Raw genomic sequence first — 26,370 nt, forward strand, 5'->3', positions numbered from 1 at the left:
TACTGTTATACTGTTCTACTGAAAAAAGAAAAATTATTTGGGACCTTTATAAAAACGGTACAAATCAAGTAAAAATTGCTCAAATAGTAAAATGTTCAAGAAAAATGGTGTACAATGCCATCAGAAATGTTGAGAGTGATCCAAATTTGTTAAAACAAAACAAAGTTCGCAAGGCTCCCCCTCGCAAAACAGCCCCCCGCGAGGATAAAATAATTCTTAGAAAGTGTAAAGCTGATCCTTTCAAGTCCTCACGCGCAATTATGGTCGAAGTCAATGCAGAATTGGACTTAAACGTGTCAAGTAGACTAGTACGAAGACGTTTAAATGAAAATAATTTGTATGGATGTGTGAGCAGAAAAAAACCGCTATTGTCGAAAAAAATATTAAAGCGCTTTTGTCATTTGCTCATAGCCATAGATCAAAAGATTTAAATTTTTGGAAAAGGATACTTTTTACGCACGAAACTAAGATAAACCGGATTGGTCCTGATGGTAAAATATTTGTCTTCTTGATTTTAATGATTTTGATGTATTTGTACATTGTGAAAAAAGCCAAGAAGTCAATCCAAGGTACACCAAAAAGACCGTAAAGCACGGGGGAGGAAATTTAAAAATATGTGGGTCGTTTTCATGGCGTGGAGTTAGACCCCTGGTAAAGATAGAAGAGAATATGGATAAATTTGCATACCTTTATATACTCAGGAATACAATGGAGTCATATTCTTAGGATATTATGCCTGTAAACTGGATCTTTATGCACGAGAACGATCCCAAGCACACAGCAAATGTGATAAAAAAAAACTGACTTGCGCAAGAAAAAATTCCACTTCTCGATTGGCCAACGCAAAGTCCTGATCTAAACCCGATCGAGAACTTGTTAAATGATGAGAAAGAAAAATTGCGACAAGCTTTGGGCAGGAGTACAGGAAACGTGGAACTCTATTCCTTTGGACAGATGCTAAAGGTTAATAGGGAGCTTGCCACGCACATGTGAAGCGGTGATAACGAATAACGGTTATTCCACTAAGTATTAACCAAGTTAGATAAAATATAAGAGAAATTTCACGCCACGTGTTAATAATATTTATTTTTCCTTACTGATCTTTTAAAGTGTGCTAAATACTTGTCCAATCCAATTTTGACTTAATAATCTAAACTGAACAAAACGTTGTATTTTTACTATAGAAAACTAAGAAATTTTGGACAACTTAGGTTTTAGTGAGGTAATAAATAGTTTTTTTTTAYATTATAACGAGTTTACTTTCTTTAAATATAACATTATTAAGTATCAAACGTGACATTAAGAAAGTGCGCTAAATACTTGTCCATAGCTGTAGAAGTATATATACATATATACATAGACATATCAGCGCCCAAACGGGCATTAAAACTCGATTTGTGGCCATGCTTGCCAAAACCCGCGCACTTAGATCAGCAATAAAAATGTGATCTTGTCTCTTACGTCTATTGGGGCCGCAATTTACATATTCTGTACTCAACTAATCAATAGAAAGTGCTAAATATCGCATGTACTATAACTGTTTTGGTAGTGTCAGCCGTTGGAATCGTGCATTTGAGAACTGATAAGTAAATGGCTGCGAACTGTTCTACTGAAAAAAAAAAACCCGCATGCACCCCTGGCGGCCCTTACGCCCGTCGCTTTTTTTAACAACAATAATTATTTAATATATTTTATTATTGTTTATAATTATTAATACACGTCTTCGCACACATATATGTATATGTGTGTGTATAACGGTGGCTCGGTGTGTCTGTTTTCAACAACATTGTCGTCGTTGTCGTTTTGCAGCTGATCGTCAGCGGCGTCTTCGGCCCACCCAGGCCAGCGATCGTAGCATCTGCTCGTCTGCATGTGTATACGTGTGTGCGTTTACTCGGTAATTTTCGATAGTAGTCGCGAGCAGTGATAGGGGGATGGCGACTAATGCGATTGCAACCAAACCAAACGTTGCACTTGCCATTGCAGTGGCGATTTGTCGCGTATTTACCAATAAACAAACGCACTCACACATACATACTCACACGAAAAGTCACACTATCACCGCCGAGTAGCCAAGTAATAGAGTCCGCGGTGAAAATCAGTGTCACCATAGTACATGCGGTCGTAATCCCGTGCGCATCACGTCTGTGGATTGATTACGATCGCACTCGTCGGAAAACTGCAGCGTAACGAGAAAAATACCAACAAATGCAAAAACACAAAAATTTAACATTAAACAGAACTAATATATTGCAAACAACGCGCCTTATCTGGCAAAAACAAAAACAAAACCAAAAAAAGTACTCGAGATGCTTTTTCTGTAGGCAAGTCAACTTAAGTCAAGTTCCAATCGCGACGCAACGGATCACCACGCTTCGAGACGTTGTCGGGAGTCAAATCAAATAGCTGATTGTTGTCGTTGTCATTGTTGTTATTGCTATTTTTGTTATTGTAGTTGTCATTTTAAAGTCGAGCGCGAGGCTTTACAAGCCATATCCTGAACAAGATTTAGTTCAGTTCGTTGTTGAACTTCTCACCGTTCGTAACGTTTGCCGTTTAATCAATAACAACAGCAACAATTGGGACCCAACAGGCAGAGACTACTACTAAATCAGTTGGAAAATTTGGAAAAGGCTTTCCCGTTATTATTTATTCACATACACACATATATATACATAGATGCATGCTAAGTAGTAGCAAGCGCATACAAGTTATAAATGGGGTTGGTGATATTTTGAAGAATCAACAAAAAAAAAGAACAAGTTCACGTTTTTGACAACAATTTTAAAGAACTCAGTGCTTTGTTGCTTTTGTTACTAATTTTCATATTTATGTGCTAGAAAAGTAAATACGCCAAAAAAAGTATAAAAATAAATTTAAATGGTTTAGCTTAGTTAACGACTTTTCGAATATTAAAAAACACATTTAAACTTTTTGGCATAAATATCAGCTGTTTGTTAAAGAGTAAACGTACTGACACCATTTGTGTGCTTATAGTCCAATTTTAAATTTTTTGGAATATACTACGAGCTGCAACAACACCAAAGCCGCAATGGTCGAAACGGAAATTGTAATTACGAACTCGGAGCCGGTGACAAAGGCCAGTCTGATAGTGGTCTCGAATCGCTTGCCATTCGTTTTGAGTCGCGATCCGAAAACTGACAAATTGGAACGTAAAGCAAGGTGAGTACGAAAATAAAACCTTGTATAGATTATTTTTGTTACAGAAAAATGTGTGAATGACAGGTGTAAGAGAATATTAAGGAAAAAACAAGAAAAAACATTAACTTCGGTTAAGCTGCTATACAATCAGAATCAAGTTCTTCTAAGGAAGCTTAAATATTTGTGAAGGGTATTAAATGGCAGCTATATGATATAGTTCATCAATTTGAACAATTACATCGTATTACTGCCTTAAATAGTGATTCAAGCCAAATTTCGTGAAGATAACTCGTCAGATGAAAAAGTTTCCCATACAAGCACGTGATTCAGATTGTTCAGTTTGTATGACAGCTAAATGTTATAGTGGCCACGATATCGACCGTTCCGATAAATTAGCAGCTTCGCAGCTTTAGTGTCAAACTTAATATATCCTGTTCCGTGTATAATTAGGAACATACTATATTTTCCGTTTTTGTAAAGTATGGCTGCAGAATAAAGCCGAGGACTTCATGAAGTTTCTGAGAATGTCTTTCATGTCAATAAAATACCCGCAAAGTTGACAATATTTGAGATTAGAAACATTTGTGCGTAATTGTAAACCCTAACAGATAGTTGAACACACAACCTACAAATGTTAAGCGCTCAATAAATTTCCGAAACAACGAGGAGTCTGTAGTATTGTCATAGTGAAGAATCACTTTCGCAAAAGCTGCAGTTTTTCAATTACACTGAATTTTCATGCAAATGCCTATATCTTTAGACAAAAGCTAGGTATCTACAATAGAAACATTCTCTACCTCAACCTAGTTAGCGGATAGGTAGGTAGTAAAAAAAAACTAGGAAGATTTCAAAAATAGGCTTCCATAGCGCGATAGAGAATTAGGTTAAAAATGTTCTCTCCAAATTGGAACTAGAGAGTGGAAACCGTTTTGGAAAACATTTCATTCAGAGAAAATCGTGTTGAAAGATTATTTGACTCCGTTCTCTTTCTACAAGAAACGCTGTAGCGATTTTTGGATATTTTTTCTGCAAAGAACTTCGATAGGAGACTATAGACTAAGTAGTTAGTTACGTCATTAATAGCATTTTAGATATTTTTCAGGCAATTTCCTGAAGTGTATTTTAAATGTTTTTTTCTGGCAGAGAGTTTATTTTTCTGTTTAATGAAATGTATCCGGCTTCTGACATAACCAAAGATTGCAGTATTATTTTTCAGTCCCATTTTATAGCACAAAAATAATAAAATAAACAACCATTGTGTAATAATACGAAAATGAACAATTGCGTCTGTTAGGGTAAGCCGGTAAGATATGTTCTATCACGTCTCACACGATACAATAAACAAAATCAAAACCATTAATTCATCGGAAATGCTAATATTTTAATTTCTCAGATTTTTTTCATACTTAAAACTAACACCAATGGCAAAAATCTATTTCTATGCATCATTACAACAAGCACTTCTTAATTTGAAAGTTAATCTACATTAATCTAATAGATTAATGATTGATTTGGCACTTGGACTGTGTGCATGTGAAAGAAGAGTGTTCAATATTTGAAGCACTTAGTGACGTTAAATTGATAACTAATGCTTTACACCTGCTCCCCTTCAGTCACAAGATCTTCCGAGCCAGTGGTGTGGGAATACCGCACAATATTACAAAATAAAACGTAAAAAATTTTTCGAGTTTCGGTTATGGTAGTAGCGTCAGAAAATTTTCTCCAAATGATTTTTAGTCGGTTATAAATTCGTATCGGTTTGAAAATGAGTTGAAAAACAGCCAGTAAAGCGTTTGTGCAATTAATATTTGTTTTACACATAAGTGCTATAAATATCCTTTAATTACATAATTTGTGAATACATAAATAGAGATTTGCGCATAATATTATCAATTTATCAGCACTGCTAACTACAAATCTTTAACCTTCAACTAACATAAAAATTGTTGTCATTCGTACCACGAGTTTCGAAGAAAGTAAAATAGATATCAAGCTTGTTTTCAGCAAATGAAAGCACGAGAAAGGCATTTCACCGAACACGCCGGTTTGTTTTTATGGCACTTTACTATGAGTTGATTTGATATAATGATTTAAATTAAAAATATTTACGGCTGCGGCTTCATAATTATTTTACGATTAGCAACTATTTGTTAAAAACACGCAATCTTACGCGGATGAGATGAACGTACATGCGTATAAATAACTTGTTGAAAGGTAAGCAGGTGAAGAGAAGGAAGCTAAAAGATTAACTGTAAACTCAAAATTAACCGAAGGTTAAGATGCATCTTTAATTTACTTGAATATATGGCCGCCTAAAATGCAAAACAACGCATCATTAAAAAAAAAAATTAAAATCATTGTCAGATATAATAACCAATATATAATCATTTTATAACGAAAACTCTAATTTTGTTTCAATACGAGTGTATAATAACCATACATACATATAACCTTTTTATAAACAAAACTCAAATTTTGTTTCACTATTTCTGGTTTCTATTATATCGTTTTTCCTTCGCCTGTAAACTTACGAAAAGTGATGTTTCGTTAATTCGCATTTTGTATGGCGATATATAGTATAACAAATGAAGGACGTTTGTCAGATATTGAAGGGTTATGTTAAAAGTCATCATCCGTTTACAGTTTTGTTGGTAGGTAAGGGTATTTGAAGCCTTAGTGAAATATTCGCAAAAAGTACAAGCAAGCTTGAGGAGTTAGCTGGGGACAAACACTGCTCGTAATTATGCTATAAGAACTGATTTTCCTTACAAATTAATGTCTTAAAACATGTATGGAGAAAATTTTAGAACCCCGGCATAAAATATCTTCCAAAATTATTTTTCAAATTTCAAAAATTAGTAGCGTCTGAAGAGCAGAGAGATCCCATTTTAGGTACTATCGGCTATCCAAATAAACGATAAAAAAGAAGAATAAATATTTAATCTTCAATGAAAAATTGGATTGGATTGGTTTTGGTTTTTTTTTTTTACTTGATTTACTAGATCTATAACTCAAAGTCGGCTACAACCGCGTAAGTGGTATCTACGCCAATAAAGAAGAAAATAATTGTAACTCAATAACAAAAATATTTACCATTGCCATACAGGGAAAAAAATATTAAATGTAATAATATGAGCATTGAAGTACGATTCTGCCCTTTCTCATTAATTAAAAATAATATCAATATATAAATATATATATGTATATATAATAATTATGAATAAATATATAAATATATATATTGTAAGTGTATATGTATATTGATAGCAACATATATACATATGTATAACATAGCATACATGAGATCAAGGACCTAGACCGGGTTCAATAAATTTGAGTGTAACCACCGCCGACAGGCGACCAACCCCACAGATACTGTTGATGCCTGCCTCTTTTTTGCGTTTTTATACTTTACTTTTTCATCTATAATTTTTTAAAATTATTTACTCTTTTTTTGGCGCTTCTATTCATATACTCGCTGGTGATTACGTTCATCAGTGAGCGCGTGAACATATTCGGTAAACAGAATGTATGGATTCGCTAGAGGCTGGGCAGTAAAGAGTCAGTAGTACCGGCGGCAGTGTTATTAAGCTTATCAACCTGATAATTATCACGCACATACACACAATCACATATATATGTATGTATATACACATATAAGTGAATACTAACGGTCATATAAGTCGGATCTACGTATGTACAAATATATTTCCGCATATAGAATGACATACATATATACATATGTATATATTTATAAATTATATAAATGTGCGTTTGTTTGCGTGGCGCCGTGTTTTCCTTTGACGCGCCTGCTCTTATTTGCATTATCCTGTCTAGCACTTTGCAAATACTGATTAAAATACATACTTATGTTATTATTATTAATTCATGTGGAGCTGTAATCTGCTTTATTACATGCATTATGTATATGTAAATAAGATGTTATTAATTTATTTATTGAAAATATGTTATATTTGTTATTGATTTCTGTAGTTTACTAATTTTTTCATCTTTCATTTCTTTCGCTTATCTGCAGCGCTGGCGGTCTTGTAACTGCTGTCTGTCCGGTGGTGATTAAGGGTAAAGGCTTGTGGGTCGGCTGGCCAGGCATACATTTGGAAGATTCAAATGAGCCCATACCCGAATCGAATCCAACGGATCAAACGCCTACAGCAGGCTTGAAATCCGATCAAGTGAGTATTAATTTAAGAAATACACATACATATATACATTAGGGTGTGTCGAAAAACCTCATATCGAATTTTGGATTAAAATTAACTTTTTTAATGCTCTTAAAATGAGTATATTAATTTATGAATAGATAAAATTTGTCTAAGGTACATTTCTAATTTTATAAGGTCAGACAACAGACACCATAAAGCATAAAATTCGGCTGCACCGAAGCAAACATACCCTTCAGAGGTGCATTTATTATAGCATGAGAGGGTATACAAAGATATTTATCTTGTTTTCAAATGATCAGCTTCGTAAATTATACTGTTGCCTTGGGCAATAACATCTGCCAAAATTTTGGGAAGGTATCTTATGAAATAAAGAAGTTTTTCATACAAGGACACGGATTTAAACCTGGCTGTCATGGGAACGGATCGGCCAGTTTATATGGCAGCTCTTAAGGAGCAACTTCTTATATATACATCCATTTTATAGTGTCTCCGACGTTTAAATCAGGATGTTAGAAGGTTAAGTTAGTTTAGGTTATATTGTTAATCCTAAGAAGACGATCCCAGAACGGCCTGCATATGACGTTGTTTCATTGTGGTGTCTAGAATTTCTATAAGAAAGGTATCATAAAGACCTCCATAAATCGACAAAACGCTTTGAGCCGACCACAAATTGGTTCTTCCATACAACTTTGACAATTTGCGTCTGGCCCCTTAGGTTTACAGCATGAGTGCTTATCGGACAATGTCATGTAAGAACACATACGATTGCGGTAAAATGAAACTTACTAAGAGCAAGCAGTTCAATAGATCACTAACATTCTACTCTAGCCCAGAAGGACCTCACAGTGGCAGAGGAGCTGGTTGTCGACCAACGTCTGTTAGAGTGCAAAATGACAGTGGAGATGCTAATGTTTCTACTCTGATGTGACCCAAACGAATCTGATGATAAAATGATTTTTCTAGTCAGGACACACACTCCATGATTAATTTTGAACATTACTGCTTTGGGATAGTAAATTTACTGCTAGCAACCTCTTCTGCCTAAACAGGCCTATAGYCTAAAGCTAAGTTTGAAGGAGAGCTCCTCACAGAAGACTCTTCCTGCAACTTTCCCTACTAGCTTCGACCTATTCAGGGTATTAAAAACTTGGTTTTGAACTTAATATTAGGTTGTCAAATATCTCCCTTCCGCTGTTTTGCTCTTTATTCAATGCTTTATAAAAAGTGTAACAGTGATCGGTTTTAGTTCAAATATGCGCCGTTTCGTTCGATAATCTGTTTCCAGATACCCGTACCCATACCCATATCATCGGAACTCGGACAAGCCTCTTTTGAGTTCAACTTTACACCAAGAAGAGCGTTCGCCATGGACAGGAACAGGTGGCGCTATGTCCGGGCTATATGGTGGATGCGATAAAACGTCTCATCCGAGCTCCCGTAGCTCTGACGAGTTATCAACGAAGTCATCAAAGAAGTGTTGGAACACTACACCCTTCCTGTTCGCCAATTCTGGACGCTTCTGGTCGACCGCCTGTTTCAAGCGATTCAGTTGTTCGCAGTAGATGGTAGAATTAAGCGTGGGAGCAGCTCGTAGTGGATGATTCCCTTCCAATCCCACCAAACACACACAGCAAAACCTTGCTGGCCGTCAATTTCGACTGGGCCACTGTTTGGAACGACTCACCGGCCTTCGATACCAACTGTTTTCGCTTGATATTGTCGTATGTTATCCATTTTTCGTCGCCAGTCATCATCCACTTAAAAAATGGGTCTCGTTCGTTCCGTTTCAGCAGCATATCGCAGGCGTTGATTCGATCCAGAAGGTTTTTTTGCGTCAAATCATATGGCACCCTACCATCAAGATTTTTTGTGTATCCGGACTTCTGCAGATGGCTTAAAATGGTTTGGTGACTAACTCCTATCTTCTGGGCGATGTCACGAGATGACGTATGCCGGTCTAACTTGACATGATTTGATCGGTATTCGTTGTCACTGGTCTTCCGCCGGCTGGCTTATCCATGGTGTCGTTTTCACCCGCCCTGAATCGCCGAAACCATTCTTCCGCCATTCGAAGTGACGGAGTATCATGCCCCAAAACACCATTAATCTCACCATTTCTCTAGCAGATTTGCTTTTAACGAAGATAAACTTTAAAATAGTGAGAAGACCTTTCGAAGATGTATAGTATTGCCAGATACGAGCTCTGTAGCGCTTTATACATAGAAGCAAAATTCAAAAGACAAAAAGGCGGAAAGGAAATATTTGAGAACCTAATATAAGCCTGTTTAGCGAGTCTATTCAATCAATTCAATATGTATACAATACATATCTCTGTAAACATATACCGATTAATTAATACTCAATAATCAAAGAAAATGGAATTATCGATCGTACAAAGTCCAAAGGCGTAGGCCGTCACTTTTAATGTTCGTTGATAGAGGAACGTCATCAAAGTGCAATTTTTGCACAAAATATTCATTTTATAATGACATTTAGTATGACTTTTTTCACTACATTATTATATATTTTATGTATGTATACAAGTATTACATTTTTATTATTATTTCCTATTTAAATCATAATTAAATTAGATTAAATTGTATTTTACTTTATTTTATTACTTTAATACGCGCCAACTCTAAATTCACCCGCTTATCTTATCTTCACTCTGTCACGTCATTTGCTGTAGGTCGTCTCCGTCAATATAAATGCCGCGATTTTCGATAGCTACTACAATGGATGCTGCAACAAGATATTCTGGCCGCTCTTCCATTCCATGCCCGGTCGTGCCACCTTCGGCGCCGAACACTGGCATAACTATGTAACGGTGAATAAACATTTCGCGGCACGCACAATTGAGGCACTCGAGAAGTGTTTGGAGCAAAACAAAGCTTTAGATAACAACACACCGCCAATTATTTGGATTCACGATTATCATTTAATGTTGGCCGCCAATTGGATACGTGAAAAGGCCGAGGAGAAACAGTTGCCATGTCGACTGGCCTTCTTCTTGCACATACCATTCCCACCATGGGATATCTTCCGTTTATTCCCTTGGGCCGATGAAATACTCCAAGGTATGTTGGGCTGTGATATGGTGGGTTTCCACATTCAAGACTATTGTCTGAACTTCGTCGACTGTTGTCAACGCAATTTGGGTTGTCGTGTCGATCGCAATAATCTACTCGTCGAACAGGGTGAACGCACTGTGCGCATACGACCGCTACCCATTGGCATACCCTACGATCGGTTCGTGACTTTAGCGAAGACCGCTGGTAAATTGCTGAAGAGTGATAAGCAAAAGATCATTTTGGGTGTGGATAGGTTGGACTATACCAAGGGTTTGGTCCATCGTTTGATGGCCTTCGAAACCTTATTGGAAAAGTATCCACAGCATAAGGAGAAAGTCAGTTTACTACAGATATCCGTGCCATCACGTACCGATGTCAAGGAATACAGAGAACTGAAGGAGGAGGTAGATCAACTGATTGGACGCATCAATGGTCGTTTCACGACAGCCAATTGGGCGCCTATACGTTATATCTACGATTATGTGGCGCAAGACGATTTGGCCGCTTTGTATCGCGATGCTGCCGTCTGTTTGGTAACACCACTGCGTGATGGCATGAACTTGGTAGCAAAAGAGTTTGTTGCTTGTCAGATTAATGCGAGTCCCGGTGTGTTGGTAATCTCACCCTTCGCCGGCGCTGGTGAGATGATGCACGAAGCATTGCTCTGCAATCCTTATGAAGTGCATGCCGCGGCCGAGGTCATACATCGTGCACTCACGATGCCCGAAGATGAACGTATACTTCGTATGAGCCGTTTGCGTAGACGCGAGTCAGAATGTGATGTTAGCAATTGGATGCGTTCGTTCCTGAAGGCGATGGGCACACTGGATGTCGATGATGTCGGCACAACTATAATGCAGCCCGTGACTGTGGACGACTTTGACGATTATCTACTCAAGTAAGTGGCTTTTGTTGCTTCTTTTGTGGAACAAGTGTTAGTTTGTATGGTCTTTTGCTTCCAGATACATCGGTTACAATCATAAATTGGCGCTTTTGTTGGATTATGATGGTACGTTGGCGCCGATAGCACCGCATCCAGATCTCGCCACACTCTCGCCCGAAATTAAAAATGTGCTCTTTAAGCTTTCAAATCATTCTGATGTTTATGTCGCCGTCATCTCCGGTCGTAATGTGGACAATGTGAAGCGCATGGTTGGTATTGAGGGCATTACTTATGCCGGTAACCATGGTTTGGAAATTCTGCATCCTGATGGCAGCAAGTTCGTGCATCCAATGCCGATTGAGTACGAGGACAAAGTTAGTCATTTATTGAAGGCGCTTCAGGACTCGGTAAGTGTTATGAGARCTCGCATGAAATTTTATATAAAYCGGTTTGACTGTCGACGGAATTTTTAACTCGAAATAACGGAACTCACATCAGCTATCGGTAGAGTAAAAATATTTTGATTGATCGAATTAATTATTACCCGAGGAATACACCGCGGTCTTAGGTCTATTGTGCAACCAAGGACAGATTCAAAACAAGTTAAAAAGTAGATTAATGAAGAACCATATAAAGGTCTGAATATTGTTGCGATTATCAATTATTGGTTTAAGAGATGTCGGGGAAGTATTTGAAATCTTATTTACCGAAGGAAAAAAATATACTAAAATAATGGAAATGATGAGTAATCGGTCAAGTAAATCATTTAAAATAGGTTATGAGTTATGAGACCCAATGAGAGTTTTGTTCGAAGAAAATTGGCATGATTTGTATTAGATTTAGAATCGTAATTTTATGGAACGGAATAACTATATTATTAAAACCCAGCTTCAATCGAGATGTTAAAACATAATGCATTGAAGACAAAATTTTAGTACACATAGTCAATTCCCCTAAAAGCAGGATATCGACAAAAAAAATTWATTTTGATTTCAAAAACGTACAATAATAAGGACTTATACCTTTTAGGTTTGTCGTGACGGSGCTTGGGTGGAAAACAAAGGCGCACTACTCACATTCCATTATCGTGAAACGCCAGCCGARTTACGTCCGGCGATGATCGAGAAAGCGCGTGGACTTATAATTAAGTACGGATTCAAAGCAACCGAAGCTCATTGTGCTCTGGAAGCCCGGCCACCCGTACAATGGAACAAGGGTCGCGCATCAATTTACATATTACGGACATCGTTCGGTGTCGATTGGAGTGAACGCATTAAGATTATATACGTAGGTGACGATCTGACCGATGAAGATGCCATGGTGGTAAGTAGAAAATGGACGGCTTTAGCATTTAACCGCTATCTCCTAAATGATAACATTTGATTATCCACTCGCCAGGCGCTCAAAGGTATGGCGCGCACATTCCGTGTCACCTCATCGGATATCGTGCGTACCGCAGCCGATCATCGTTTGCCCTCAACCGATTCGGTATATACGCTACTCAAATGGGTCGAACGTCACTTTATGGGTCGTAAGGCGCGTGCAAATTCATTGACCTATCGTAATCGTCGCGARGATGGTGTACGTACKCAAATGTCATTAGAGATTTCTTCGAGAACGAGTAATAACCTCGATGTGGAACATGTGTAGCCGGCAAGATAAGAAGTCGATGTCTACCGATTTTTGAAAGCGGAAGTATTGCAGAAAGCCTATTAGTTGGTGTATTTTAATCTCTGTGGGCTTTAGCAGATGTGCAAAGCAATTCTTTTTCTCTTAGAGAATGAGTTTTTTTTTTAGGTTTTAGTGGACAGTAAGCATAATTAAATTACAGAAGGCATATCTATATGTATATGTATGTATATATTTACGTATTTTTAAGTTAAGAATTTATATGTGAATGCAATTTTAAATAAAAAAAAAAGAACGAAAGAACTATATATGAATGTGTGTATGGACGATAATATTTTTGGAAATTAGCTGGAAGAGAGCATCTCCGAACAATTGGCAAGAGTTGGGGTGATTTCTAGGGCTTTTTAGATAATTTCACGATATTTAATACAGTCATGGAGATTTAATACAAAASGTTATAAATCATAAATTTGAAGCAGAAGCCTGAGAAAGGGGAACAGGACTTCATAATTGGAATAGACTCGGATTTATATCCCGCCAAAACTGTCTAATGTTCTTTTTGTAAAGGGTACTTAATCACCTTGTGGATGGTAAGCATTAGGTAAGTTATCATCGAGGTCATCCAACGGTCTACTCTGTAGCTACAAGAATAGAAACATAAGATGTTCGTCTTGCCATGCCCTGTCAACCCCACTCATCTAACACCCTTTCCTCTTTGATCCGACCCCGTCGAAATATACACATCTAGATGTGTATAAGAGACAGATCCTTATCATCCTAACGGGAATTAAGTATCGGTTAAAACAACAACAACAGAGCCCTCAGTTGTAGATTCTCGCAACAGTGGGGTCTATTTAGCCGGAACTGACCCACATTTTCACGAGGCCAAGAACTTTTGTTGTTGTTGTTGTTGTTGTTGTTGTAGCGGCACAATTATGCCGAGTTGACAGTCCTTGGCCGGATAAAAATCTGGGTCCGTTCCAGTTTCGAAGACCATACTGTCGTGGGCGAACTATAGTTTTTAATGGCAGAAATCCCTGCGGTGCACATATCAGCTTAAAATATCATTGTATATAGAAATTCATTTTACATATTTTTTTTATCAAAATTAAAAAGAAAAATAAATAAATAAAAGTTTTGTGTTCGGAGTAAATTAATCAATAGTATTTAAGTACRTTTTTTTTATTTATTTATCTTTTTTATTTCCTTATGCGCTTAGACATTATCATTTTACAGTATTACTAAATTAAATTGGTTTTATGTTCTCATGGAATTCATTATAAGTTTGATAAACGTAGACTAAATAATCWAAATACACATACTATTTACTTAAGTATGCGATATAACTAACCAGGATACGATGAAGAAAAATAGAAATATTGGATATACGGCAAGTGGTTTACGGTTTGGTGGCTGACTTTCGCCAAGAAATATAAAAGAAGCTAAAAACACATATTTAAGTCCTCGAATACATTTCAAATTAGAAAAAATATARAATTTGTGACTTACCATATGTGGCCCACACAAATCCTATCGTAGTGGTTACTAGTCGCAAAAAAAATGCTAATTTCGTTTGGGTAGCTAGCAAAATAACACGACACACAATCAACGCTATCGCCACTGGTGTAAGGCAGTAGCCCAATACGCAGACGGATTGGAAAAACGAGCTACAAAAAAAGTTGTGGAACAAATAAACTTAGAAGCATAACATTAAACATATCTTTTATTTGTACTTACATATTGCCACCAAGGAGCTTCGAATTGAGAGTAACTATAGCCGCACCTATCCATACGATAACAAAAACTTGTGCGAACTCTGGACCGCCATCATACATGCTATCTGCTGAACCTTGCAGTATGGTAGCCATAAATGTACAGAGGACTAGTGGGCCCCATAAATCCCCTAAAATATTCAAGTAAATGATTTCTTTTGTTTACAAGTTTCTGCGCTACGACTTTTAGCACTCACAATCACGCAGCAAACTGGACTTCTCCTTAGGATAGAGCACATGATAGAATTTTACGCCAACTGCGCGCACATCTCGTAGCTGCAATGATAACAATTACAAAAAAATATGAGTCATTAAAAATGCAGTTAGCTTTTTGGCCGAAATACGCACGAATGTCTCTTTAATTGGCTCATCTAGTGTGTTGAAATCCGGTGCGCCTATTTGTGATGTATTCTTACGTGCTCCCGGTATGGACATATCACCTTCCAATTGGGAAGAAGCCGAAATGTTATCATCGAACATCTGTATAGAAACATGTGTAGTGCAAGAGTTAGAAAAGTTTGTTTTGTTGTTCGGTGCAGCAATTTCGTGAACTTACATCCAGTTTAGTGTCCATTTCTGTGTTTCGTCAATTCTGTGGATTTTCACTATTCTACTAATGAATTAATATATTTTTATAAACTATAATTTTCGTTGTCGTAACTTTTTCGGCTCCGCAAAMAATTTTTATTTACACAAATTAATTGTAGACAATACATAAACGTCAGCAGTAATGATAAAAACAGCTGATAAGTTGCGCTGGCAATGAGAACAGTTGAAAACACTTTCTAGTTGATGCACAAACCTGTTTGACACCCTGTGCTTTTTTATTAGAATAATTAAAAATTAGTTTTTAATTTTTTTATGAACTTTGTATTTTTTTTAGTCACTTTAATATCATAATTATTTAGTGTTAAATGATGTTTTTTAGAATTTTATAAAAAAAAAAAGGTTTATAATGTCAATATGCTGTTGGGAACAGTTGGTCTGTTTATTTACAGTTGTCTTGTATATTTGAAGGAAGCCTATTTTAGGTTATTATTAYATTATTATGTTTATAAAACAAAAGAAAACGCCGTGATAAGTTTTATATAACTTTAAAAAGATATGAAACAATTACAACTAAGACTAAACTCCGATAATTTTCGATACGATCAATCCAACATACATACGTACATGAAGGGGAAAGGAAATTTACGTGCCTACCTACGGTAGGCGAGTTTATTCGACTAGGGTACGGTTCTGCCGCTACAACAACAGCAACAAAAACTAGGCTATGGTCATATCCGAAGTATTTTTCGCAACTATTTGTAGATAATACATACATATATGCCGCTACAACAATAACAATGGAACGTAATTGACCCTATTATCTCAAATAATGAATTAAGTCTTCCTGTTTTGTTGTTGTAACGACAGAAGTTATTTAAATAAAAGTCCGGTTCCGTTCCGGTTACGATTCCCCGTTTACGTGAGAACTTATGCCAAAGAAGCCTTCTAGGAGCCTCCATAATTATTTTCTTAAGCGCAAAATAAAACAACCATTGTAGTTTATAWTATTTTTCTTCAAAAATTTTTATGAACGCACACCTTTAGACCTTAAAAACATTGAATTTCTTTTAACACTTTGTAAATACAATTAATGCGTAATTATATAATTTATAATTAAATCAAAAATTAGTGGTCCAGTAAGAGTATAATAATTTTGTTTTATATAGTGATTGTTTCCTTGCTACATACAAGTATAAAAATGTATTTTTGTTGTTGTTAAATAAAAACGCTACACAATTATCGCCTTCTGTTTACTCATTTTTTTTTGTTTGTTTGTTGGAATTTTAAATATTGACTTCTATGTTTATTTCTTCTTGACCTCATAGACCGATTGAATGGCTTTCAGTAGCCAGCCAACTTCTTCGACGGTTTTGATTTGATAATTGGCATAAGTCTTCAGTGTTGGCAGCTCAGAGACGCGGAAAGTTTTGCCCAAGCCATGGAGTACTTTGATGGCATCCTCATCGGTGGTGTCGTCACCCGCATAAATGATCTTCAGTTTCTTGGCCCAATCGGCTTCGAAGTGTTTCTCCAAAATCATTTTGGCGCCCTCACCTGTTAATAAAAAAGGAAAGAGGAGAATGGTGTTTGAGTTTAAGTTTTCGAAATGAAATATTTTTTATTTAATATATTGTCTTATGGGCAACCACCGTTCACACCTGGCGACCAAACTGTAAAATTGGAGTTACTTGACCTAAACTGTTRTTTTTTCGAGTATTTGCATAATTAAGTTTTTGAAAACTTTAGTCTAATATTTTAAGATCATCCCTGATGAATCACTACTACGGTCGCAATGTTTGAACTCAACCTTCCACAACAACAAGATTATTAGTKGCCTATTCCAAGTTATGTAGTCGCTTGCTATCGCTATTTTTTATGCCAGTTTATGTGTCTTATACTATTTTCTTTGTTCGATTCGCCACTGTCTAAAACTTGRCTAATCAAAGAAGCATTAAAATGTAAAAAAAAATGTCTAAAGGTCATTTTCTCAATGCCTGGTCAGCAGCGCTCTGTCAGTTAAGTTTTTATGCCAGTCTATGTGCTTTATACCAGTTTTTTTGTTCCATTCGCTATTGTACAAGTAAAAAAGAAGATGTCTAAGGCCCGTTTTCTCAATGTCTAATCAACCACCATCTGTCAGCTAAGTTTTAATTAGAAAAAAAGTTATTTAACGAGAAAAGGAGTGTTGGTTAGGTAAAGCTGAGCTTAAGTGACGGAAGCCCACATTTTTTTTTTTCCAAATACAATTTTAGATTTTTTTCTAATTTTTATTTTGGTTTTTAATGAAAATATATTTTTGCACAATGATTTTTAAATGTCCTTTGATGATATTTTATTAAAATTATATATATTTTTTATTTCTACAAATTACCACCTTTATAATAAAAAACATTTATAAATATACATAATTTAAAGACTATGTAAGAGATAAATGACCTGATCGATGCAAATGTGTGAATAAATTTTTCTTAATGTTGAAAAAATTAATAAATTTAATTAAAATTGCTGTATAAATGTGAAATTTATTTTTAGTTCATAATTTTTTTTAGAAAAAACAGCAAAAAATAAACAAAAAACATTGCAGTAATTTAAATTTCTAAAATTTGCCAAAAAATAATATATGTTTGTGCTATGTTTGCTTACGTCAATTTTTTTTTTTTTTTATTATTTATTATCTTCAATTTTTTTTGTCCAACGTGTCAGTGTGAAATTGTCATAATTTTGCATTTTATTTCATTTTAATTTTTGTTTTTATATCCTGCGTTCATCATTATCTTTTTTCGCATTCTCAACTTGTTGCTTGTTTAACACGAATGTAATAAAAATACTATTACCCAAATAACACCCACTCAGTAGCAATTAATTAATTACRTACATATGTACGAACATAAAATTTTTGATTGCATACACAACACAGCAGGAGAATTCGCCATGCAGAAACGGTACATTTGCACACATACATATGTATATATCCATAATATTTCAACAATTGTAATTAAATAGGAGTCTATGAAGAGATTATTTTTGGCTAATGTTTCCAGTGCAAAAATTTTTACATCGATATGTACTCACATATTATATAAGTAAAATAAAATAAAATAAAAGTAAAATAATTTATTTCGATTTTCGAAAAGTTTAATTTTTAACAACATTTTTGTATAGTTAAAATTGGCAACTTTGGTCTAAAAAGTATTAAGTCGAAATAACACGTTTTCAYTTTCGTTGCCAAAACAACGCTAAATATATACATATATATACATATGTATCGCAAAAGAAAGTTTGTATCGAATATGTTCCATTTTCGGATTATAAATGATCTTCATTTTCACGATCTTCACACGTTACACTTTTTTCAGACACATCTGCTCGTAAATGCCAACGTTAAACCGACAATTTTTGGTTCAGAGCAGAATACAAAATTTATTTTTTACATAAGAAAATTTTTTTGAAAATTGCTGTTTTTACCCGAGGAAATCCTTGTAATCCCTTAAAGCACAAAAACGAATGTAAATGACGGCTGGTTTGAGGCTTATAACGTTACATGAATGTTTGACACATTTTCAAATACCTTTGACACTCGCGAGAGAGTAATATTTTGTACTTTTTAATTATTAGTATGACCCAGAAAACATGTGGAACAGAGCTTTCAATAGGTATAACCAATATAAGGATCATAAATACTAGATAGATAGAAAATAATTAASGTTTAGCACTGCCACCTAGGGACTATTGTGCCCTTTCCTATATCAGGTCCAGCATCTGAACAATTCCCGGAGCTTGCTGGGCGCGATAGAAGTGATGTGATCCCTGTCCATGTAGATGGATAAACACTACAAGGCAGCTAAAATTGATTGATGTTTTGGAAGTGTAAAGATCACGAAATTTTTCAGATATATTATAAACCCCTCAAAATGCTAAATGATATCTCTTACGATAATTGAGAAATTAATTTTTGGCATATAAAAATATTGCAAAATTATCTAGCTGGCATTATTTACTAGCCGGAAAAGGTTCTTTATTTCTGTTTTTCGAATTAAACCAAATCTAATTACATGAAAACAAGCACAAACGATAATTTCGGTTATACCGAAGCTAAAATATTGCTYACAGGTGCATTTCTTATAGCATAAAAGGGTTAAAAAAGTTCTTCATCTTGATTTGGAACGTTTAATCTAAACCGCTCTCGACTATCATTTACATACATATAAGGACCTGATTTTGGTCGATCCATTTAAATGTCAGCTATATTCTAGAGAGGTCTAGTATCGGTGGTTCCGACAAATATGCTGCTTCTTTGGTAGAAAAGGACATGCCAGATGAATGTCTCATAAACTAAGAGACTAGTTTWGGGTTTATTGAGACGAGCGAGCAGAGAGAGCTATGCAATCGATTTACCTTACAATGTTAAACATATGTAATATATGTATATTTAAAAAGTTCTCCGATGTTTCATCTGAGTGTTACAAACCTCTTGACAGACTGAATATACCCTATTTATGATATAATAGCTTTTACAAATGTTTAAATAAATCTCTAACTAAATTACACATATTTTTCTTATATTTTTCAGGCGCCATTTTAACATAATTCTGTTCAAATTTATAAAAAAATATAAATTTATGTTTTATTCACAAGTGATAAAATCTCAAAACAAATGAAACTATGCAGCAAAAAGTTTAATTATTTATTTTTAACTCAGCTTTTTGTACTTAAAATATTTTCTGCTAGGAAATCGCTAGAAAACAAACTCAAATTCGGCAAAAAATAACTTTATACATGAAAAACTGTTGCTAAAATATCATAAATCACACAATTTAACACAAACAAAGTGAAACCAAAGTGGAAAACAACGGAAAAATATCAAAAGAAACGCATAAAAAATTTAGTATAGCCAACAACTGAAATAAAGCAAAAAAGTAGAGAAATATTTCGAACAAATAATTTTCAAAACACCAAAAAAACGGGAAAAAAATAAAACGAGCTTTTGAAAAAATATACCAACTTTTGTGCACCTATGTAAGTAAGTAGGGGAGTGAGCGAAGCAATGCAACAAACAGTCGCTGCCATATGTGAGGCACTCCCGCGCTGCTAAGACCACTGTCTACGCTAGTGGAGACACACACAATTACACAATGAAAAGAGGATCATTTTATTTTTAGCGAAAACTTAAAAACTGTGAAGAGAAAACAGAAAATAAAAAAGACGACAACTAATTTGTAGGCGTGACGGTGAAAAGTGCGCACACAGTATATTTCCACGCGTATTAGATTATGCGACAGCGGCTTTGTGGGATTTGAAATTTTTACGAAACTTTTTTTGTTTTTGTTTTTAATGAATATATGCAGCTGCTTCGGTAAAAAAAATCTTGCATTATGTCTGCTTTTGGCCCTCAGTGCATCACTGCATGGGCATATAAATAGCATTCGGAAAGGGAAAGGAGTGAGAAATTTTATTGAATCAGGCACTGAATCAGGCACCAGGCGCAATTTGACAGCGGCAAGTCAAAGCGCAGACAACTAAATGACAGCAGAAAGTGCAGCTGAGGCCAAGTCTGCAAAATAAATAAATATTTGAGTGAGTGCATTTTTGTCAAGCAATTTCTGTTTCTGTTCAATCACATTAGTAAAATTAATATGTAAGAGAAATAATCGGACGCCAAATTACTCAGCAGAAGGTATGCTGCTGCATTTGTTGACGCAGAACTGATGCGATTAGAGCTAGAACAGCTAGAACAGAGGCTTGGCAAAAAGAAGATGATTTCTGAAGGCAAGTATACATAYACATAAGTATATACATATGTATGTATTATTTTCAAAACTACTGCACACAAATAATTTCATCCAATCAATTTTGCAAATCACTTTTGAAATATTTTTCGGCTACTCTAATAAACTTTTGTGTATGTATATAAATACTTCAGAAGGAATGCCAATATTATAGTATACAATGRTTATTTAATTGGTTATATGGTTAAATGGAAGAATTAATTAAACAATTCGTAAACAAACAAGTGTGTAGCGCTAGTGCTTAATTAGAAGACTTCGCTCGGTAGAAAGATACATAGTGTATGGAAATTCTTATAACGCCTGATTTAAAAATATATACAAAGATAATAATATAAAATCAGAAAAAATAAATATCTAACACAATTAAATAATAGGAGGAATATATAGGCTGATGGAAAAGAGAGACGCGAGAGCGCCAGTCCACTCTTGATGCACAATGTTTCATAAGTTTGAGCATTAGGAGCCATAGAATACAACCGGTCTCATTCATCTGAGGGCTGGGCATTTGTAAAGATATGTTCCAGCGTGTCATCATCCTCCGTGTATGCTTCATATTCCGCCGAATCCACTTTTCCCATTTTCTGAAGGTGTAATATTAAAGGTAGGCCCTGTAATGATCTCTAGAATGATCTGGACCAGCTAAGGGAAGCTGCCCAATAGCGGCTCAACTTGTCTGCCTTTTCGTTTCTTTGCTGTCTGGGTACTCAGTCTGTATTAACCGAGTTACAACGTAAGAGTCCAGTTATTACTTGCTTACAGAGAGTCAGTATTGGCGCTACGGAAAGACTTAATTGCAGCCTGGCTGGCCACTATAAAGTTAATGAGCAAAAGCCCACTTAACACCTTCTGTTATGCCAAGTATTTCTGATTGGTACAAATTATTCAAGGAGCGTCGAGAACGTGTTCACGTCACAGGACGGCCATCAACATCAACTGACAATCGACACATATATAAAAAAAAAAAGGAATTGGTGCATGAGAATCGACGATTAACAGTCAGAGATCTTAACGAGATCATCGTTACAATATTGGAAGGATCAGACAAAACCATTTTGAAAGAGCATTTGGGACTGAGAAAAGTAAAAGCACGATTGGTTTCAAAATCACTCATTTTTTATTGAAAAACAGTGTCGCCTTAACATCTGTGAAACATTGCTTTCCGACTACCAGGATGTTATGAAACGCATTGTTACTGGCGATAAGTCTTGCAGCTATGATTACGACGTGGCAAAGGTGAACCGAAACCGAAAAACCACGTAATAGCTGGTCAAAAAACAAGGCTATGTAGACAAGTTTCCTTGATTATCGATTGAAAGCTATTCTGGCAGAAGTGTGTTGGRACCAAGGCGGATTACCTCAATATCGTTCCCCCCAGATTTCGAAGAAAAAATTACGAATTGAAACAAAACAAAGTCCTACTATTTTTGTTGGAGCTTCAAAGTATTTTTGTTTCTCTTTTCACCTCATTTTTCCCCCAAATATCTCCCCCGTACAATTCATCAACGAAATATCAACTCAATTAGATTTTGTTTATTTCTGTTATTATTTTCTTTTGAAGCAAATCCCTCAAAGCGGGGACAAAAATATTATTGAATGGTGACATTTGCATAATTTGTTTGCTTTTGAAGTGTTGCATATTTTTTTACTTAATGYGTTTGCTTGTTGAGCAATTCGCAATTCGCTGAAATTATCAAACAGCCATTCTCGGCCATCTGTCGGCCTGCCGCCGCCCATTTGTCGATCAATCTTCTGGGCGATGATGCTATACGATCAGTATTTGGCGGCCGGGTGACTGAATTTTCAAAATATTCAAAATTGCCAAGTAGCAAAATAAATAATTTAATGCAAATTACAAATTGAAATGTTTATTTTCTTAATGCCGCACTATTATAAATTTGAGCATCCGAGAATTGTGCAAAATTACATAAACCACAAAAGCCACACCAATTTATGGTTTTGAATGCAAACGATTTTGTACTTTCTTGTATATTTACAAAAGCAAATTACATTAAGTCTATAATTACTGTTCGTTTATCGATTTTGGTAAAAATAATTATTTCGCAAATAGTTTAATTGCAAATCGCAGTTAATATATCTAGACTTCTCTSTATTTATAGTGTAGTTAGAATATTTTTATTGCGGAATTTGAAGAATTTGCATGTTTTGCAAGTTTTTTGAAAACTCARCTGCAAGAAAGCTGCAGCATCAGCAACATATGTATGTGGCATATACTTTACATAAGTTTCTYTTATGTATATAATAAACACCCTCAYATTTATAAAGTCACATTGCAGTATCACACACACACAAACACACTCACATGCTGTTGCTTCTGCATAAGTACCGTATTAAATTTTACTTCAACGTCAGCGCAAACGTTGCGTTTTGCATAATTCAAATGCAGACGGCACCAATGTTTTCTATGGAAGTAGGCTAAACACTCAGCAACGGTGCACAATGGAGAGCGAGCATTGTTATTTTTAAAAATTATGGAACACTCTTGGTGCACATGCATTGGAGTCAACTTTTTTTTTTTAATTGACAAAGTAATAAAATAAAATTGACTAATTTGTTGTCACACTGGAAGGAGATTCTTGAATGCCTCAAACAGCTGAGTGGCAATAAAAATTTTAGATGAGTATACAAAATGGTGGAGGAATACACAAATTTTTAAACGACAAATGAAATTATGTTTAAAAATATTTTTGCTTTTCGAAGACTGAGGCTGAAGTCACATTTGGTAAAAAATTTTTTGTTACAATTTAAAAAAATATTATTTTTCAAAACCGAGTTATTTATATGAACATAGYTTTTTAACTGCCAAACTATTAAATATTTAAAATATTTATTAATATGTAATTTCAGCAGGAAATTCATTATTACATAGAAGTTAGAAAAATTAAAATAAAAAAATTTAAACTTATAGACTTCCTAGTTAGAGCAGAAGCCCACTTGGCACCCYCTGTTAAACCAACAATTTCGACGTGAAATACTGAATATCATTTAGTTTGAAGCTACCTTCTGCGCATAGATTACTACTGAAGAAAAAACTCGCTTCTGTTCCTGTTTCACATTTTCATCCGTCGGTGAATATGATATGCAGATTCACCATTGAAACTGTTGATCACAGAGTCATTGGTCCATTCTTCTCAACTGGTGCTTGAAACGTTGTGTTTAATTGCTCACGGATCTCACTTTCTCTACCGCGTTACCAATTTTGATATTTAAAAGATAAATTTATAAATAAAATTTTCAACAGCGCTTTCTAACAATCGAAAAGGAGACCTTTAGAATGAATAGTCTACATTTTTTGGAAAATCGGGCAGATTTTGACTCATATTGAGTTAAATAGTTTGATTATGGCAATGTAATATACGAGGTGTGTTCAAGAAATAATTTAATTAATTTTAAAATATTTAAATTTCGCATAGCCATTTTCGGAGATTGTATAATACACCAAACTGCGAAAGTCTAGTTGAAACTGCTGAAATATCTGAGTCATGAGAATTACTAGACACAAAAATAGGAAAACGAGAGTAAAAATGGCATCATTTTTCTCTGATAACAAAGGCCAGAGGCTGTTTAATAGATGTAAGGTTGCTGATATTTAAATATTCTGCCGTTACATGAGTTCAATATGCCTTACTCAAAAAAGCATATCGATAGTGTACAAATACCCATAACTAGGTACAAAGTAATAAATCGAAATTTTCTCTATGAATATAATAAGGCATATTTCAAAGAAGGGGGTCAGTGAGCTTCTTTACGGATGGGTGGGGTTTACTGTCAAGAGCTCTCTATCAACTCCAGCTATAGACTTTCTGACTATTGCAGTTATTTCCGAKCCGCGGTTGTTCCTCCCGAGTGCAGCCTGCTTCAGAGAAGTGACCATCCACTCAGATAGCAGGGCGGCGATACTAGTCTTGAACTTATTAATAGTGCGTTCAGGGCAGGTCAAAGAGTGTCTCAACTCGCTATCAATAGCATCGAGTGTGTTTGAGATAAGACTGGTATGATAGCCAGTCCACAGCGGAATCGCTGGAAATGGTAAAGCTGATGAGCCAGTAAAGAAAGGCCCCCTAGTACTGCTATCAGTAGAAAAGTAGCAAGTCAGTGCTCCCTTATCCTCTTGTGTTCTACTATTGGATAGCTGGGATAAGCGGAAGCTTGTCCAGCGCTGGACCACCATCGGTACATGTGATATCGCAAAAGCCTATTGGCTCACGATAGATCGAAAAAAATTAGTGATCTCTTTGCACTCAGTAAGGCTATTCTCTCCCTAGTTGTGGGACTTTTAACAGCCCGTTGCCCTATTGGCGTCTATATTGTAAGGCTGGAAATCTTACCAGAATCTGTAGGGATGAAGATGAGTTGGAAACAACTCAACACTTCCTTCTTGACTCTCCCGCGTTTGTGAGGTCAATACTTAAACACTTAGCAGGGCATACCTTCAGACATCCCACCGAACTGGCGGGAATGGAAATTAATCGCCTGTTCAACACAGGAGTTTTTCCTTTCTAAGGCTTCAAAAAGGACTACATATAGCAGTTGGTGGGCGATATTTCTAAATAAGCCATTTAACCAAATGACACCTAGGCTAACAAAATGTATATTCCAACAAAAAAGGAATTATATCATGATGATATCGATTCAAAATTTTTAATGAAATGTTTATAAGTTATAAAAATCAGAGATTCCTGAATCTTCACTTGACTTMAGTATTGTCTTTGTACCGCATATATAGATATTGACCTACTTAGTTTCTTTTTTATTTTTAATSTGTATGGTACTCTACTAATATATACTTCTTAGTATATAATATTTTCTAACATTTCTTTGTTTTGTTCTATTCTATTTTTTCTTTGGCATCCCTAACAATTAATCACAGTGGCTGGCTACAGCTTTTGTCGGCCTACAAAACTAGAATGCAGAATACTGTAAATCTTTAAGTTTTACTGCGACAAATATTGACAGCTGTTAGTTTTTTCCTTACTTTCGAAATATATTTTTATATTTTTGTTTAGTGTATATGAGATCATAAATTTATTTTGTTGAGTTTTTTGACAAATTTTAGCGAAATAAGCTACCATATGAGTATTACTTTAATCACGCAGCCCTAAAAACTAAAAAATCTCTAGAGATTCTGCGTTGAAAATTAATGAACAGCTAAACTGCGGTTAACCGTTATACAAAATTTAATTAGTGGTTGCGCTTGCTGGTTAAAGCTTTATTATTGACTTTCAAAAAAGGGGTTTTAATATAAATATAATAAATGTTTTCGAAATCTTTTTCAACTTCCAATATAATATAAACAAAATTTTAGTAAAGTTTTTT

General features: G+C 35.3%; 3 protein-coding genes across 3 annotated transcripts in view; 1 reads left to right on the forward strand and 2 right to left on the reverse strand.

Annotated features, from left to right (window-relative positions):
• Positions 1-2,177: 2,177 nt before the first annotated feature.
• On the forward strand, positions 2,178-13,237 carry LOC108978604 (alpha,alpha-trehalose-phosphate synthase [UDP-forming]). Its single transcript, XM_018948976.1, has 7 exons — positions 2,178-2,722; positions 2,998-3,183; positions 7,199-7,355; positions 10,036-11,315; positions 11,380-11,707; positions 12,330-12,623; positions 12,699-13,237. Exons 1-7 carry the CDS (start codon positions 2,718-2,720, stop codon positions 12,948-12,950), a joined length of 2,502 nt encoding a protein of 833 aa, XP_018804521.1. The 5' UTR covers positions 2,178-2,717; the 3' UTR covers positions 12,951-13,237.
• Positions 13,238-14,164: 927 nt separating this feature from the next.
• LOC108978605 (protein YIPF6) lies at positions 14,165-15,416 on the reverse strand. Its single transcript, XM_018948977.1, has 6 exons — positions 15,258-15,416; positions 15,050-15,181; positions 14,899-14,977; positions 14,667-14,832; positions 14,439-14,596; positions 14,165-14,371 (listed from the first exon to the last, which is right to left on the reverse strand). The coding sequence occupies exons 1-6, from the start codon at positions 15,273-15,275 to the stop codon at positions 14,259-14,261; spliced, it is 666 nt and encodes a 221-aa protein (XP_018804522.1). The 5' UTR covers positions 15,276-15,416; the 3' UTR covers positions 14,165-14,258.
• Positions 15,417-16,507: 1,091 nt separating this feature from the next.
• The window catches only part of LOC108978621 (trehalose-phosphate phosphatase B), a 13,762-nt gene continuing 3,899 nt past the window's right edge, over positions 16,508-26,370 (reverse strand). Inside the window, exon 4 of the mRNA XM_018948998.1 lies at positions 16,508-16,804. Within this exon, the coding sequence (XP_018804543.1) occupies positions 16,554-16,804 (251 nt within the window). The 3' untranslated portion in view covers positions 16,508-16,553. The remainder of the gene's footprint in view (positions 16,805-26,370) is intronic.

This window comes from Bactrocera latifrons, unplaced genomic scaffold (assembly GCF_001853355.1).
Source record: "Bactrocera latifrons isolate USDA-ARS-PBARC rearing strain unplaced genomic scaffold, ASM185335v1 scaffold_124, whole genome shotgun sequence".
Taxonomy (NCBI): Eukaryota; Metazoa; Arthropoda; class Insecta; order Diptera; family Tephritidae; genus Bactrocera; species Bactrocera latifrons.